Raw genomic sequence first — 18,339 nt, 5'->3', positions numbered from 1 at the left:
TCTTTCATATCTTCCTATAGTGGGTTCCCACTTGTATACCATGCTACACATTCACAAGACTTTTTAAAAGGTGGGGAATGCAATTCTAACCCAATACACGTCTTCTGTGTTTGTATACAGCTCTGGCTCTGTAAATGGGAAACAAACAAAGTGGCTTATATTACTTGGCAACTGACATTCAGCTTACTTTCTAGTTTGCTAAGACATGCTGTTGTTGTGATGCTAGCTATAGCACCAGGAGAGTTGAGTATCTCTGTCTGGAGCTGGTGTGCTGCTCTGGGAACGTCTGGTCGTCTCTTCAAGTTAGCTTTGCAGGAGCAACTGTAGCAACATTATGCTAACTCAAAACTGAAGTAACAGTAGTTATATTACTTCCTGTGTCATTGTTCAATCATGGTTTTTCCATGTTTTTTCATTAGATTTCTTCAGAATCGCATAAAGCCACCTTTAAAGCCATTATGTGTGGAATTTTTATGTGCTTTTGGCATCTTTCTAATTATTTTGATATATATTAGTGATGTGCGGATCAATCCTAAAGAGATATTTCTGATACCAACGTTTCCTGCTCTAGGATCGATACTCATATAAAAGGATCGATATCTAAACTCAGTAATTTGGAGTGAGTGTGTGTTTTATCATAAGTATCTCTTACTGTCATTAGGATGGTCTAATTATAGGCTACTCGGTTTATAGGAACTACTTTTCCTTCATAAATTTTCAAATTTCTGCATTCTGTAGCTTTAATTGAACAGAAAGATCATTTAGGCCGATCAGAAAGCATCAGCAGGGCACTTTTCTGCTCTGAGTTGAAGTTTTTTCAACTGGAAGCATTCAGATCACTGCAAAAATACAAGGTACTTAATGGTTTTTATTATTATCACTTATGGCTTGCACAGTCACATAAAGTGATGCACCCAGGGTACATTTTTAATTATTTACCTGCTGTGTCAATAAAACTGCACTACAACTAATCAAGGTAATATGTTTAATGAGAGGCCTGGCTCGTAGTGACAGACCCACAGAGAATTATCACCCAACTCTGCAGTTCCCCTCAGCTCTATACTTTCAGCTCAGCGTTTTTGTTTTATGGCCCACAACTTAACTTCTGGGTTCACTCCTACAGCTGTAATTATTCCTGCAGGAGAAAACCGCTGTTTCAAGGAAAAAGCTCTTATTAACTGTACACTACCTTTCCAGCACCAAACAGCATACAGACAAAGTTAGCAACTAGCTGGTAACAGGATGCATATATTTTATAATTTTATATTTATTTTATATTTTTTTCTGCTGTGGCTAAGTGGCCAAAAAATGTAATTAATGCTGCTTTAATTGTACAACATCTTCCATCATCCACCACTACATTCTACAGGCTAGGAGGTTACTGCTTTTTCAAACTGTAAGTCTACATTAGTAATATTTTCCTTTGCATACATTTTATAAATCTACAAATTCAGCTAGTCAAGTCAGCTGCTACAAGTTCACATTAGGAAAAATGGTAGTGGCTTATAGTTACAAGCATGTGCTAAAGTGCTTAGCATGGCACCTAGTGTCACCCAACATGGTCTATGCTAAGGTGGCCCCTGTCTAATCCATTGGTTCACATGGCTATGACTATGTTATGATTAGGTACCTTGACCAGTCCAACAGTTTTCTATCATAGTTTGTAACGTTGATGGTGGTAATGGAGAATGATTGGAATACAATGATAAAAAGAAAAAAGATAGAAGAGAGTCCTCTGAGCATCTAAGCAAAACTCAGTTAGCAGCCTGTTTTCTTGCAGGCAAAGCAAGGCTGTCAAAAATCTGCTCAGAGCCTTTTCCTCTCTGACTTTTTGCAGGGATTAAATAAACATTTTCCTCTCCCATAGACCAAACCCACATTCTTGTGCTACGTGACAGTGCAGGCTGAGGGGAGGGAGCTCAGTCTGGCTGGGGGGGTGGGGGTGTATGTTGCTGCGCTCAACAGATGGGCTGGTACAGACCCCTCTCATATACAGCCAAGAACCTAGACATCAAATAATGAGAAAGGAGGTTTTCCTAAATTGGCATTTGCCTCCAGGGAAGGCCAGATGCCACCAGAGTGAAAACTACAAATCATCCGTCTTTCTGTCCTCTGCTATTTTCTCCTAAAGATAACCACATTAATCATTCTGGTTAGAGACAACAAGGTCTGGACTGCAGAGGATACCAAACTGTTAGAAGGCTGAAACCATGGACCATGATAATTACTGGAAATGTGGTGATGGTGACCTTGTCTGGGCTTAGTGGATATACAGTACATACCTCGGTGCAGACATGCAAAAAAACAAGGTACAGCCAAAGGTGAGTCAGGTTAGCAAGGAAATCCAAGCTCCTTCAACACTGAACTAAAGAGGCCAACAGTGTTCTGACAAAGATTGCTTAGGACACGCTTTTACTCAAATATCAAGATTGAATGTCTGATAAACACAGAAACAAAATCCTCTACCCTCTCCCAGACAGATTGACCTCAACTTGTGGGGTGACAACATCAATGCCAAACCCTAATTGGGAACAGAATCTGAAAAAACCTGCTAGCTTTTGAATTTTGTTCTTTGGTTGTTCACGTTAATTAATTTCCTGTTTAGAGATCAGATTGTCCTCACGTGTCTGCAGAAAAAACAGCCATTTGACTGCGGAAAAGAAGAGAGTTCTAGCATGTGTGCCTTGTTTCGGCAGACTCTGGGGAAGGGGGCCTTTCCTGAGTCTTTGCATGAAAACTGGCACAGACGGAAAAGCCATTAGTGGAATGAATTGTACAGGTAAGATAAAAGGGCCTCAATCTGTTGCAGCTCAGCCCTGATTCATAAAGGTTACTTTGAGGTTCTAATACAAATGTTCTATTTCAAAAGTTCCTTTATTGCAAACCTTAATTTTTTGTCACTTTGTAAAATTTACTTAACTTCCACATGTAGGAAGGAAGTCACAGGTACAAACAGGTAAAACCATTCATTCATCAAACACTACAGCTGTCATGTAACATCAAATTAGAAATGGAAAGAGAACAGTGGTTCTATAGGAATCTATTCTGAATCTTATGACCAAAGTAGTAGCAGCACTGTTTGTCGTTACACTTACCGTATGTTAAAGCTGCATTGATTGATACTTTGACCGACTGGTGGCAGAAGAACAAACACAAACATCTTACAGCATATGTGTCTATTTTCAAGTCCAGCAGATAGGGAGCAACTTAAGCATTTGATTGGAGTCATCTTTCTGTCAAATATTCAGCTCTGTTTTTGTCTCTACAAACGACCCCTTTCACACAACACATAGCCGTGTCATTTTATCCCCTGTTAAAAATGCGTTGATAAAAAAGTTAATTATGCAGCTGTAATATACCAAGCTGTAGTTGGGATAAACTGGCTAAGAGAAACTTGAACACTACATAGAGCTGAGGGGTGGTTTACCACTATGAAAAAAAATTCACATTAAATGGATCTATTGTTAACAAAACAAAAATGTCTTAGTGTTTTAGTGTTATGATTTGAACAGAAAACAGCAGGCCAGGAGGCAAATTAGGTTCAAAAAGAGGTACGAATCTGTTAGTTTACGACAAAGCAAAATAACGGTTGGGCTAAGGACAGATGATTTGGTGGTTAGCAACAATAAAAAAAGCCAACCCTTCATCATTAGGCATTCAGACTGAGGGCGAGTGGAATGGGACAACAAGCTGGTAAGAACCTGTTGAGGTACAGCATGTTCTTTTTTTCTTGTTTTACTTTTGTAATAAAACCATTGAATTGAACACTTAAACATAGTGTAACAGTGGCAGTACAGAAAAGTCATAAAGTCAGGTGCTGGTCATAACAGACCCAGTAAGGCTGTTGGAACAAAAGTGTATTGTGTATTGGATTGAGCTCTGGGTCCAATTTTCTAAATAATCATTCCTCTTTTCCATAATGGCCAAGCACAACTCCACTGTAAGATATGGTGCACAAACTCCACATTCTTCATTGCTTTAGCGGTTTAAGATGGCAAAGTGAGTATTTTCCAAAGTTATAGTCTTTTTAGTAGAAAATTAAGCAAGACAGTTTTTTTTGTTAATCAAATGTAAAGAATCTTACAGCCCTAGGTTTGCTGTCAACAGGAACGGGTTAGTTACAAGTATATTCAACTGAGCCTAATCTTTTGAACCACTATTTAGGCTTCCTCTCAGTTGGAATAATGACGTTTAGATCAGAAACCTGCTTGTTTTACCCCTAAAAAGACACTTTTCCCATTGTTCTCTTTCTTTTGTTCTACAAAAGTTTCAAAATGGCAATGATGAAGAGCAGATTCTCTCTAGCTTCACCGGATGAGGGGAACCCTCTGAAAAGAGAGATATCCAAAAGCCAAAAGCAAATGAAATATAAGTCCTGGTCATTTTTCTCCTCACTCCTTACAGTCACTTTGGATACAAACCCCATCTTAGCGTCTAGAATAGAAAATATAAATACCCCCACAGTAATGAACCACAGTCATCTGTAACTACCAAAAGAAGAATAAACCCAGAATATTCCATATTTTTAGTTGCACTGTACATATCTCCTCAACTGTCCACAGCGGAGTATAGACCACATTGGCCAGCGAAAAATAAAGTGCTAGGAGATTAGAAACATATGGTTCCAATAGAGGTCTTCAACAACTCATTCTGCTAGCAGAAATCACCTCACATCCACAGCAAAATACCAAGGCACTGGCTTCATATACAATGTGGTATTTAGTTGCAGGCCTCTTTCTGAGTATTTTTATGTGCTGGCAGCTATTCTCAGGTCCAGCTATTGTCAAAAAGTCCTTATCTGTCGCAGTGTGCAGTTCCTCCTTCAAAATCCATTAAAAGAGCTTTTGTTAACAAACTGAAAGCAGATGTTCCCCAAAGTCGTGACAAACCCTGAACTGGAGTGTAAATTACAAAGACAATGATTGAATTGAAATGAACTGCCTTTATATGCTATTAAAGCTGAAGTGACATTAAAACATGTGGAAAATAAAGACACACTTGGGAGGGGCGTCAGGGTCCAAGGATTTGGCTGGTGGTACTGCTATTCTCATGCTGTATTTCAAAGTTCTAAGCCTTATTGTCTGTTGACAGCAAAGTAAATCACTATGAGAGCTGACAAAGTATACAGGGTGACAAACCTACTAAATTCAGAACAGCCGGTTGCTGTTTGCGCAAAAAGAAAAGTCAGGTATCAAATAACTGTAAATGTGACACAAATGTGTGTTACACATTTCATGGCAATCAGCCAACAGTTGACAAAACATTAGGCTACACTTAAAACCATCTGTCATGGCGCTGCTACAGGAAAAGTCAAGTCATTAGGATTCATCCTCTGGGGAACACAAATTTCTGTACAAAATTTCATTGCAATCCATCCAATATTTCATTCAGGACCATTTCCAGAGCAACGCTAGTGGCTAAAAAGGTCCACTTACTAGCTTTTTACCAGCACTTATAACCACATCAAATGATCTTTATCAGCAAATGGAGTGCACAGTTCTCTGGTCTGTTCAGCCTTCATGCTAAGCACCACCCACTAAACCCACAAACAGGAGCCACCTGCACACCACTGCCACCCTTCAACGGTTATTCCCCACTGTTTGTAATTATGCCTCTTTGCCACTCGGCGATACGAGTGCCAGCGTGTGCACAAGCAGTGACTGACACTGCGTGTGAGACTCCGCTTGGCTCTGATTGGTTGTATTGTTCAGGGAGAGGGTGGATTATTGCAAATGGCATTAGGAGTACTAGGAGAAGCCAGAGGAACCTCATTTAAAAAGATTATCTGTCTCATGTACTGTCATTATATAGTGACAATTTTAGCAAATATTACAAAAGGTTATTTTTAACAGTATTCCCTATTGCTGCTTTAATGTTTAAGCTAACATGGAAGAGAAGTACAAGTAAATGAAAGTGAAATCATATCAGCTGCTGAGCTTACATGTCAACATATCCAACTCCATTTACTGATGAAGATTGATTGACAGGTTAAAAGCTAAATAAAAAGTCAGTAACTTGAGTGACACACATAGTGTGTCGTCAAACTACTTTTTCCAAGGCCCAGAATGAACTTTGATGAGTTTGATGAGATTTAAACTCTGTACACCAGTCAGATAACAAGTGTATTTTTCTGTCGGCACATATGAGACATTGTGACAGAGCAAAGAAGAGAAGAACAGCTGTGGAGAAGAGCCAATAAGAAAGCTAGCATACAAATGACAGCTCTGCATTCCTCTTCAACAACACAGCCCATTACATGTGACAAAGCTGTTCTGCACATGACTAGAAAAACAAAAACAGAATAATCAAAGGCATTTCTTGCTTTGACATTGATACTTGTCAGCCTCAAAGAACAGATTAGATACTTGCTGCCTGAACATAAAAAATCACATTGTCTGTAAAAAAGAAGGTCTACCCAGAGAGAGATCCTCCATTCACACTGATGTCACATGGAGAGCTTCATTTTAGAGTCTCCAGAGGCCAAACATGCGCCTGCGTAGCTCTGTGGGAATGTGATGCCTCAGGGCAAAAACCTTTACAGAGCTGCAGAAACATCTACCAGCCATGTGAAAAATAATTAAATAGTTTAAACCATTGCAGCCATGTGTTAATCCAAGTGCAGTACAAAAGTGCTGCGGGCAATTTATGGCACCATCCCACGACATGGCTGGAGGTTTACATGGAGGAAAGTGGAGGATTTGACATTAAGGCCTCGGAGGGAAAAAATGACTAAAGAGGGGAAAATGGGAGTTGTAAACTCTGCTTGGGGTGACTTCATGGCTGCTTGTAATCTACTTATGGGAGAGGCAGCAGCAGCGAAAGGGAGGCAGGAGGGAGAACGAGAGAAATGCTGCAAGTAAAAGAAGAAAAGAAATAAAGATAAAATGCAAACAGAGAGGAGAGCTTTGGTTCTATTAATGTCCCAGTCAGATTTCATTGCTACTTGTAGCATGACACCCACAGAAGATCTGTCAGAACAAAAGAGCAGATTAACAGAGACAAACTGAGCAAGACAACATGGGATATGGCCTATAGGCATCTGTGATCACTGAGATCTTCTTTTCGTGATGAGCTACATAACACTAGCTGGCTTTCAGTGAATGTTTTTCATTCATTTGTTCATTAATTAAGTAAGAGTAAAAGAATGGCACATTGTCTAGGGACAAAGGAAAAAGCTGTAAATACAATAGTGACAAAATATTATCTTTAAAAAACTGACATGGGTAATTTGTTAGCAAATGATTGAATATTTACACATGTAGCAGACATGGCGAATTATTAGCATTCTATCGGGGTCGTGTTTCTGGCCACTCAGCAACTGTAAGTTCAATATTCACTCTCCTTTTAGCTCTGTTTTGGTCTCCACTAATTCCTGATTAGCTGCTTAATGCTCCACTATGTTCACCAGCTAGTAGCAAACGGTGTCTGTCCCCTGTTGGATGCAGTACTGATACTGTAGTGTACAGTGGGTTTATCAGAGCTTTGTCGCTGAAAACAGCCGCCTGCTGCGGTTTGAAATAAGGTTAATAAGAGCAGTGAGATCAAAAATGTATGGGTGCATGCCAAAACAATGTGCTGAAAGTCACTAAAACCCTCACTAGAGTAGAGCTAAGTTAAGTGTAGAGGGAAGTGAAGAGTTGATAATTCTCTGTGCGTCACTACGTGTGACCACTTACAAATTACACATTGTTACTTGAACCATTCATTTAAAAATATTAATTAGTGCAGCTTTAATGTTTTTATTCCAAAACAATGCAGATGCTAAGAAAGCCTCAATGCAGCCTGAAAGGCACAGGGCTAAAAAAAAGTACAACAAGAACTGGTCCCTGCTCACTAAACTTAATAGCCCAAATGATTCTGGATTTTTGAGACCAATACCAAGAAAGTTATCTGATAACAATATAACATTGCTATGAGTGCACATTAACATAACTGAAGGCAATTAATCACAATTAAAGAGGTGGCATTATGCTCATGTGTGTTGAACGCTCCGTTTTAGCTATGCAGTGATGCATCTCACCCCTACATGATCTTTGTTGGGAGTTGCACATGTGCAGTTCCTTGTTAAGGACTACTAGCCAATCAGAAGCAGAGTAGGGCGGGCCCTGAAAAGCCGATACACAAGGCTTGGGTTCAGCTGTATATCCCCTTACCAGCTTAGCAACATGGACTGGAGCAAGAGTTTCTGAGTGGTGAGTTATTAATCTGTAACAAAAGTATCTTTCATCTATAAAGTTTTAACTGAGCTCTGTTTCTACATCACAGTAACAACTTTATGTCCACTGACTGCGTTTGGAAGGGAGAGGAGAGGCAGCAGGCGGACCTGTTGTTACTGTGTGCTGCAGCTCAGAGTGTTTTTACACTAGTATTTTTGAGGGCGTGTCGGACTAGCCCCTAGGCGAGCGTTATGACGAGTGTTTTCTTGTGACGTCACAAAAAAGCAGAAGAAAAGGCTGGACTACAAGCGAGCTGTTTTCAGAGTTTTCTGTGGGAGATGGGAACTCCCTTTGGGCTGGACTTTGGGCTTTTTCACTTTGCAAACCTATTACATGCACAAAAAACAGGGGAAAAGGCAAAAAGCATAATATGACCTCGTTAATAAATTAATCATTTCGAAAATTATGATGATTCCCGTTGCATTTCCTAGAGCCCAGTGTGATGTCATCAAATTGCTTAGATAGATAGATAGATAGATAGATAGATAGATAGATAGAGTAATTTCAATTCAAAGCTTTTGATGATTTATAATTGCACCAAAAAACACTTCAGCCCTAATTACATCTCTCTCTTTCTCTATAGTGCTCCATTGTGTAGCCTGTCTTCAGTCAGTTGGCATTTCCCCATAAAGTCAAATGCTGTTCCTCAGATATTTCCAACTGCTGTTTTTGTCCCTTTCTAAGTGTTGACATGCATAAATCAGGTTGAGAAATCTGACTGCATCACTGTTTGTATAATTCGGATAAATGAGACCGCCTGTTGGACCAGGGTGGAAGCAGGCACTGCCAGACATCACATTTCATAAACCCTGGAATTTCTTCATGTTGAAATTGGTTTAAAATGGAATGTAATGTATGCACATGATCACAGATCAGACCAGTATTCTCTGAAGCCACTTCTGCATAAACTGAAATGTTGAGGCGAGGCAGCAGACTTCCCCAAAGCCAGGGGCGCCCCCAGAAAATTTTCCCAGGGGTGGCCAGATGGGGCCAATGAAAATCCTGGGGTGGCACACTAAACCAAAAGCCATAACTGAATTTCAGGAATTCTATTATGCATTATATAGACTAGTTCAATACTACATAAAAATATGAGTTAAGGAATCACATTGAGCCCAGTTTCACAGCATCATCCAGGTGACTCCCGGTGTTCTCATGTTTTGCAATCCTCTCAGAAAGATGAAGATGAAAACAGGCACAGGACGGTCTCCCTCGAAGCATAACGTTAACAGCCGTTCACACACGGCGCTGTCAGGGGCTCCAGTGTTCGTACGCTTACCTTGCTGTTAGCGATGGTGCTAACCTGTTACTATCTGCAGCTCTCACACACTACAATACACAAAACTGTGTAGCAACGTGACAAACTTACTATAAACTAGCCAGGCTACTAAATGTCTCGCAGCTTGTTGCTGCCTCCACAGAAAACACACACATTCGGCACAACACTGGTGTACTTCGATCTGCTCTGCCTGTTAGTCCTGCCCCTTAACCAGTCACAATTTTAGAAACGTGACAGGTATCTACATGGACGAATCGGAGGCCTCTCCTAAAATATGAGAACACTTGTATGCTGCTATTCACCTTTTAACTCAAACACAGGGGTTACATAATATAAACACTATATAGCATTTTATGCATATGCTCTTACTTTGGGCAATGGCGCTGCCAGGAGGGGCCACTGGGGTGGCCACCCATTTTCTTAGGGTGACCGTGGTCCCTCCTGGCCCCCCCTGGCGGCACCATGCCCAAAGCACAGCAGGAATATACAAACACAAGAGAGATGTGACGTTAAATATTCTCTAATATGCTCTAACTCTGTGTTGTTGACAGTGCAGCTGACTGACAATGATAAATATAAAGCCCCTGGAGTCCACGCAAACCCATGATCTCTGAAAACCACAAAAAAACTCATTCATGGAACGAGATGTTTATTCACTGGAAGTTTACAAGTTGGTCAAAAAAACGGCAACGCTCAAAATACAACACATTGTTTAGTTTAACAATGTGAGAAGACAAAGCAGTCACAGAGAGGAATCTGAGCACAGATGTCAAAGGTCAGCAACACGTGCATGCAAGGCTTCGTGTTTCAGCTCCCTCTTAGCTCACTCCCTTGGTATTTCCTCAGTGGTTAACTGGCTGGTCATTGTGCTGAGTTACCAACACCTGGGAATGCACTGGTGCCTCTACATGCAGGCTCCTAAGCACTCTGAAAGCCTACCAATCATCCCGTACCACAAAACCCCCAGCGACATGTCGTCATGGCTGCCATTACACACCAGAATGTGCCTGCATGAGTCACCAGATTGCCACTTCCAGATGATAAGGCTGTGTGGCACATGAAGAGCACACGTGACTTCTTTTAGTGAATGGAAACACTGAGTCTGATGGGTTTTTTTCAGGGACTATCCCAGCTTGACTCCAGGCGTCTGGACCTCTCTATAATCTTTACTGTTTGTCTCTGTAAACCTCTGCACACAAAGTCAGCTACATATATTTGCTCCCACAATGCAGCTGCTAAAAGGAAGTCCACAAGAGTTGCACATCAAAGTCTGTTTACTACTGTACTCCGTGAAAAAAATGATAAAGTATTTTGTGGCTTCAGAGGGACCGTGTGAAGTCTGGCAGGTCCTCAAGTCACTTGTGGAGTTAGAAAGAAGTGAACTCACCAGACCTCTGTAGCCCACTCCTCATTTAGCGGCTCCAGCCTACATTAGATGCTGCTAACATAATACATCAATATCTCCAACCAAACTAATGCGATTTAGTTGGATTGTGGGTAATGTAGGCGCTAAGGTTTTGCATAGAATGCATGGAATAACAATGTTACAGCAGTGCAGTGCTTAATCTGCGCAGTACTCTTTTAAAGCAGTGGGTAGATTCAAACCTTAAACCAGCAGTAACTGATGTCTTTGACCACTCTGGGGCAGCAGAAACAAGACGTGAACACAACATTGGCAAATCATCACCTTTTAGGTTGAACTTGTTAGCAAGCAGTTGTTTAGTTACACAACAAGAAGTTACAGAGCAACATTAACACTCATTTGGAGTTTTGTTTCTGGTCACCTGATGGATGTGAGTCCAATATTCCCTCTCTCTTAGCTCTGTTTTAGTCCCCATCAGCTCCTAAAGGAAATGTCTGGCTCTTCAGCTGCTAAATGCTCCACTATGTTCACTAGCTAGTTGTTAACTTTATTTGTCTGTTGGGTGTACAGTGGGTTTTTAGATCTTTTTTGAACCAAAACAGGAAAGTTGTGGGCCGGACAGCTAAACAATGAGCTGAAACTCGCTATAAAGTTCCATAAAGCCGAGGGGAGCTGTAGGCTCAGGTGAGGGTTCTCTGTAGGTTCATCGCTATGAGCAACCCCTTTCACGCTGTCACGTTGATTTCACATTGTCAATTATAGCCGGTTCAACAGACTCTGCAGTCAGAGAGAGGACATCTGATAAGCCAGTTGCTTTTATAAAATAAAACAAAAGGAAAGCTCTGCTAAGCTGCCCACACATGTTTTGAGGGCATTATGGAAAATGCTATATTAGTTTTTAAACTCTCCAAAGAAGCAGAGGGTGGGACAGAGGCAGAGAGTCAGCTCTGGTCAGTAGTTTACTCATAACATAGGAATGTGGATTCATGAGGCCTGCACAATGAGCAGAAATATAACGTTCTGTTTTGGGTGGCAATTAGCTTGGATCCTATTAGCCGGCCCAGAAAGCAACACTCTGTGGAGCCTTTCAAATGTCCTGCCAGACAACTGGGACACCTAAAAATGACCTTCTTTAACTTGACACACTTTCACTGCAGGCTATTTAGAAAAGACTGTTATTAAAGCTGAGAGTCAGGGAGGGTTATTGACTTTAAGTGTACAGAGCATTTTCCAGCCAAAAACCAGGAACGATTTATAATTCATTGGGAGTACTACTCAAACTGTGAAAGCAGTTGTATAATGTTTTTTGTGACTTCAGAGGAGCTTTGTCTGAAAGAAAAACTCTAATGATGTCATCAGGGGTATCTCACCTTTGAGTCCAGAATTTTTAACAGAGAGCCTGTATACAAAAGGGGGTTGATGATTTTGAAAGACATGAGCATTTACCATGCAAAGAGTGTCTAACAAAAAGACGCTAAGTTGCATCATGGGAAATGTAGGAAACTTGAACTTGAAAATTAAGGCTTCTACGGCAAAATAAGTCCATCCATCACCGATAACAGCCTGTGAGAGGAAAGGTTCTTGATGGTTGATGGATAGCAGTGAAACTGCTGTTCTCCAGCTGTGCCACTGCTCCCTCTTGAAAATCAGGTGCCAAACATTGCATGAGTATTGTGACTTTTTCCATGACGTTCCTGTCATGTCTGAATACGGCCGTAACTAAGATTTATGTACAGGGACAGACACTTAGGTCTGAATGACAAAACATCTTTACTTTAACAGATAATATAGTAATGTTGCAGATTCCAGGCCTGAACAGGGCTTTTTTAGACTTACGTGGTGCTACAAAATAACTAAAAGCTCATAAACGTCATAAAACTCAGCTGTCTGTGTGCAAGCTGACAAACAAATGTCCTTTGGGCAAACAGTAAAAAAGATGTCATGAAAAACAGTTTGAGTTAACAAAAGGTCTACAAAGCCTTTGGGGGAAATGTTGATGGAGTGTGAAAGATTCCAGACATTGCGTGTTTACCTCTACATGGTTGGGCAGTGTATTGACAAATTTAAATCCCGGGATCCTCTTGTCGCTGCACACCACACCGACATCTTCACTGTGTTTGCAGTCTGAAACACCGATCCCATTGGAGGGACACAGCGCCAAGGTCTTTTCTTTGCCAGTGCAGTGGAGATTGTCGAACCAGATGGGTCCTGACGATACAAAAGACAAATTCATCAGCGCTTCCATGGGGAGGAATTTTCCCCTTTAGTAGTGGAAACAACAAAGGAAAAATAGATTTCTTTTGGCAGGCTAGGCTGGTTTCTCCAAAGATTGTGCAGCATTTACCATGAACCAGTTTCCATTGAATAAAAGTCATCAGTTGGAAGGTCATGCAGAGGGGTTACATCAATATACCACTATGTTCAGCCAGTATTGGCCGAATATTAAAAGTTCAGTTTTACTGTGAGGAATATGGTGACAGAGTACATATTTATCATACTGAATACCACCCTGACAAGAGGGTAAACATTCATGTAACAGTGCTGTACAATACCTACCTTGGCCTTTTCCATATTTTGAGGATGGTGACCATGAGATGGCTTCCAGGTACCCCAGCTCCCTGCACACCACCTGAGCGGCGTGGATATTGAAGTCATCATCACAGACAGTGCCCCATTCGCTGTTGTAGAAAACCTCCACACGGCCCTCGTTGTGTTTCCTCTTATCTCCTGCCAATCTGAGCTGAATCCTGGGTGTGTCGGGAGCCAGCTGCGGAGCAGTGTACTGTTCCTGCTCTGGTTCGGGGTAGCCCAGTGGGTAGCCGAGGTGTTCGTACTGGGCAAGAGCCAGCTCTAATAGCACTAACAGAACGCAGGGGAGACACCGTGTAGCCAGCATTTTGGTTGGAGCTAATGAAAAGACAAAAAGAGAGGAGCATTACAATTCAGATGCTCCCTCACGATGAGACTGAAGAACAAGTTTGGCAGTGGATATTAAAGGGGCACTTCCTGATGACAAACTGGGGACATGGAGTTTGGGAGTGGCCATTTACCACGCGGGGTGGGGGGTCTGATAAAACACTCTATTAGTTACATTATGGGACATGTAGGATCCAGAGCTTCAGAAAATTGTCCCATACTAGGGACAAAACAGGGCAATATCTCTGCAACTTTCATTTCGACCTTTCTATTTTAAATCTGTCTCTTGTGAGTCAACAAAAAGTTATGAAAGTGCAATTCTAAATTGTTGAAGTGCCCCTCAAAAAACAGCTTGCCATCAATGATGTCCTTCCACTTGGAATATTAAAGCTGCAATAATTAATATTTTCAGATTTAACCCCTGCGTGTAATGTGAATTGGGTTGCTTGTAACGACAAACCCACAGAGAACTATCAGCCGATCCTGCAGTTCCTCTTAGGGTTTTTTTGTCTTGTATTTTTATTTTTCACTGTTTTAATTTTAGAGCCAACAAATTTACTGTTTTGGTTCCCTCTCTCTGCCCTCAGCAACATAGTTTTGCAGCAACAGCAGGCAGCTGTTTTGAATGAAAAAGTAGACAAAGCAAGTAGAGCACTCATATGCTCAAAAGCCAAATCGTTCCCTCAGGAGTTAGCAGAGACCACAACAAAACTACAAACTCAAACTTACACAACTCCAAATAAATGCTGTTGTTGCTCTTTGCTAACACGTTCGCACAACTTTATAAGGTGTTGTGTTGTGTTATCAGCTTCTTTCACTGCCACCAAATGGTAAAACAAATCAGCAAATGCAGCTTTAAAGTAATATCATCATAATTTTCATTTGCATTCAATCAAAAGCACTGTTTCATGTGCTTTTTTAAATTTTCTTAGGAGCAGATTAGGCTTGTGTAAATGGTAAAGGTACAGCACCCATGGATTTTTCACAGGATAGAACAACACCCTAGTATAAGACAAATGGAGTGGCTAGGCAATATACTATTATATTTATAGATTATATAAAGTAGCTGAATATCATTTTATGTAAAACAGTTACACAATTATTCAAATTACTGTGTGTCAAGAGATGATCATCTGTTAGTTTCCTTAGTTTCCTTTTAGTTAAGTTCAGAAAATGAGTCCAAGATGAGCTGGACTCAAGCCTGAAACAGACACCTGCAGGATGACGTAATGCCGCAGAAAAACACTGATATACGGCCAGACCAATGCTTCTGCCTCCTTTAAAGAGAAAGACTAAATCACACTACAACCAAGAGTTTGGTGTCGAACAAAATACAACTCAAAAATATGTGCACAACTGAAATTACCCACTGCTTTTGTATAAAAACATCTGGCAGGGGACAGATGATGTTTCAGCTGCAGGGTTTCTACTTTCCTCATTGTAACGTGGCAGTGGTTACACAAGCTAGAAACAACACACACATTACAGAACAAACAGAAGGAATGAAGCCCACAGCCTCTGGGTCGGCTCACAATGTGTCCGTCCAGAAAGCCATGTTGTCATTAGAAAAACCTGGTCAGCGTGTACATGAAAACTATGGTTCAAGACAGTCAATACATTTCTATCGTGTTTCCAGACCAGCTCATTGTTGAATGTATCCCGTTTCAAGCTCAAAAACCAAACAATCTCTTTTAGAATCTTTTGGACAAAGGATGAAAATTGGACAAAGCTGCAGCCATTAAGCAACACTGGCTCCCCTTTTCTCTAGCCACAAAACAAAATGCCAAGAACTTCACTGAACTTGAGAATCAGAGACATCTGCTGCTTTTTGCTTCAGAAACGCTGACAGTCTGGACTAAAGAAATCATATCTATGAACCCCTATTTAAAACCTCACAGATTCAGTTTCATCATGCTGTAAGGACAGGAGGGCTTTCACCTTCATGGCAGTAAGACACGAGTCCCGCCCGCTGCTGGTGGGGATCTTTGCTTCGGTTGAAAAGGTCAAAATGTCAGATTATAAGAATGTCAACTGCTCTTCTCGTGCCCTTTTCTGAAGCACTTGTAGTGGAGCTTCGCTGCAAGAAAAGGGCTGAGAATGAAATGCACTAAACAGACATTTCCTCTATTCCACAATGTCTTTCGACACCTTTTTAAAAATCATTTTGACCAATACAAGAAAAATGTATCGTGCAATAGAATCAAAATACCTTCATTGATGCAACTTGGGCTGCAACTTATTCTATTTTTCAGATTCATCTATTCATCGTCAATCAAATGCCAGAAAAAAGCCAACCCACATCTGAAAACCAAATCCATAAAAATTCCTGATATAAAAAGAGAAAAGCAGCCTATTTTCACATTCAAGATACTGGAACTAGCAAATGTTTGGTATATTTGCTTGATAAATTAATTAGTCGATTACCAAAATTGTTGATGATTAATCACGATGATTAAGGACTAGTTGATTAATAGTTTTAACTAATGCACATTCAGTAATGCTGGAATAGAGTACAAGGTTATAGAATGAAGACGTTTAAATTATGTAAACTATGTAAAGAGATTGTTCATATAATTCTAGCTCATATTGTATCACTTACTACAAGTCCTTAAAAACTCCCTCATGCTAAGACAGATTTTAGAAAGACAGAGCAAAACTTTAAATCATGATGTAGCTACTAAAAGGTCCGAGACAAAGAAAAGCCTGCAGTAACACTTCACAAACATCATTGCTGACCATCACATAGACAATGTGCGTCTCAAAAACGAAGGCTGGAGGCATATTTAAAGCCTCTAAGATGAACTTACTTTCCTTCTCGCTGCTGAGGACTGTCCCTCCTGAGACTGTGTGCTCCTGCAGGCTGCAGTAACAGACAGAAGGCTGTGCGTTGTGCACAGACCAAATCCCAAAGTCAGCCGCTTCTCCTCCTCCTGCTCTCTAAACTTTCACTGCCGTAAGGCTTTGGAAGCTTTGGACCGGAGTTGCGGTGGTCCGCCCACTGACGCCCACCTTTGCCATGACCTCACCGGAGACGGCCCGGGACGTGCTGGACGTGGTAATAGATCCGACCTGAGAATAGCGCTGATAGTTAGGAAAACAGTTCTGCCTTCGAAGAACGCTGACAGTAGGCTAAACAGCCGTGAAAAACAGGGGAAATAAGAAAAAAAACATTGCAAATGTTGCAGGCCTACTGCATGAATATATCCTACTGTTATTGCAGAGTAGCCTAAGTAGTAATATAATAATAATATATATATCAATATATAATAATATATAATATGTAATATATTTGTTTTAGGACATAAAAAAGTTAGCTAAAGCTGTTGCCTTACTCTAAATGAGGCCTACGGTCTTTTTTTAACGTGGATCGATTTACAGCACATTAACAATGGAACTTTTTACCACATTTTTGTGTGTTGGGATATTAGGCAACATCACCTCAGAGGTTCCAAGGAAGCTCGAGTCAATGCTAATTAGGATCTTTCTACGAAATGGGTGCCATCTGTGTTCCTCTGATATATTTGCATATATTATGGACTGTGTTCAAGTGAAGCATTTATATATTTAAAGGTATCATAATATGAGTTAGTTTCTCTTAATATAAGAAGAAAATTACTAATATAATCCCATAATCAAGCAATTAAAAACATTTGTATAGCTTTTGAAATACAAATTTTGACCTGTCCCATGGCATAGTTGTTCAAATTCTAATAGCCATTAAAGTACAAAAAAATGGTCATGTTAATTTAAAAAAATACATAGTGAAAATTACATTTGTCCATTTCTTTTTAAAATAGATATTTCAATACTGTCACAGTGATTATTTATTGTAAAAGAACATTTTAATTGTGTTCCTGCATTTTCCTCAACCCTGTTACTTTAATGGAACCCCCCCCCCCCCCCGGTTTTATATAGGACTGTCCCACACATCACATGACTCTCAGGAAGTGACATCTTCTCCCTCTTGGAAACATCATAGCCTGAGGGGAGGCATGTGTCTTCTACACAATTTTTTTATTTCAAGATTATTGTTAAAAACGACAAAATCACCGTCATCAGTGCTAATCTTGTGATCTCATTTGCTTCATCACATGACTAGTAATGGGTTGTTGAGGCCTAAATCATGGTACAGGGTTGACAAATATATATATATATATATTTCACAAACAATATTTAAAGAGCTGTATGCAATTAGGAGAAATGCATTGGTTAATCTACTTGCATCTTCAATAGAATAGCTCAAAGAATTATTTAGAAACAGAACACATGAGATGGAGAAAATACAGATAATCGGGTAAAAACCCAAGCCCAAAGGAAGGGTAGAGTAGCCAGCACAGCCTCTGAGCTCATAACTCCACCAGAAAGCCCTTCTGTAGTCGGACCACAGCAGGCAGCGCCCTCAAGGTTAGAGATAAGGAAAGTTGGGTAGTAACATAAAAGTAACAATTTTATTAATTAATAACAATAATAAATGAAATAAGGGGCAAGGAGCAAATGTATGCCTATAGATACATCGAGATGCAGGCCTGGACAAATCTGAATTCATTCACATATGTTAAAAAGTT

General features: G+C 40.4%; 1 protein-coding gene across 1 annotated transcript in view; it reads right to left on the bottom strand.

Moving 5' to 3' along the window:
* loxl2b (lysyl oxidase-like 2b) overlaps window positions 1–16,738 on the bottom strand; it is a 36,812-nt gene extending 20,074 nt beyond the window's left edge. The window contains exons 1-3 of the mRNA XM_038703763.1: window positions 16,582–16,738; window positions 13,415–13,765; window positions 12,891–13,066 (exon numbers count right to left, since the gene is read on the bottom strand). Coding sequence (XP_038559691.1) covers window positions 12,891–13,066; window positions 13,415–13,754 — 516 coding nt within the window. The 5' untranslated portion in view covers window positions 13,755–13,765; window positions 16,582–16,738. The remainder of the gene's footprint in view (window positions 1–12,890; window positions 13,067–13,414; window positions 13,766–16,581) is intronic.
* Between the last annotated feature and the right edge of the window lie 1,601 nt (window positions 16,739–18,339).

The sequence above is a fragment of the Micropterus salmoides genome, unplaced genomic scaffold (assembly GCF_014851395.1).
Source record: "Micropterus salmoides isolate LMB-PRFRI ecotype aquatic unplaced genomic scaffold, ASM1485139v1 Ms_hic_scaffold_7, whole genome shotgun sequence".
NCBI classification, from domain to species: domain Eukaryota; kingdom Metazoa; phylum Chordata; class Actinopteri; order Centrarchiformes; family Centrarchidae; genus Micropterus; species Micropterus salmoides.
This window is presented reverse-complemented; position numbering and strand designations above follow the sequence as displayed.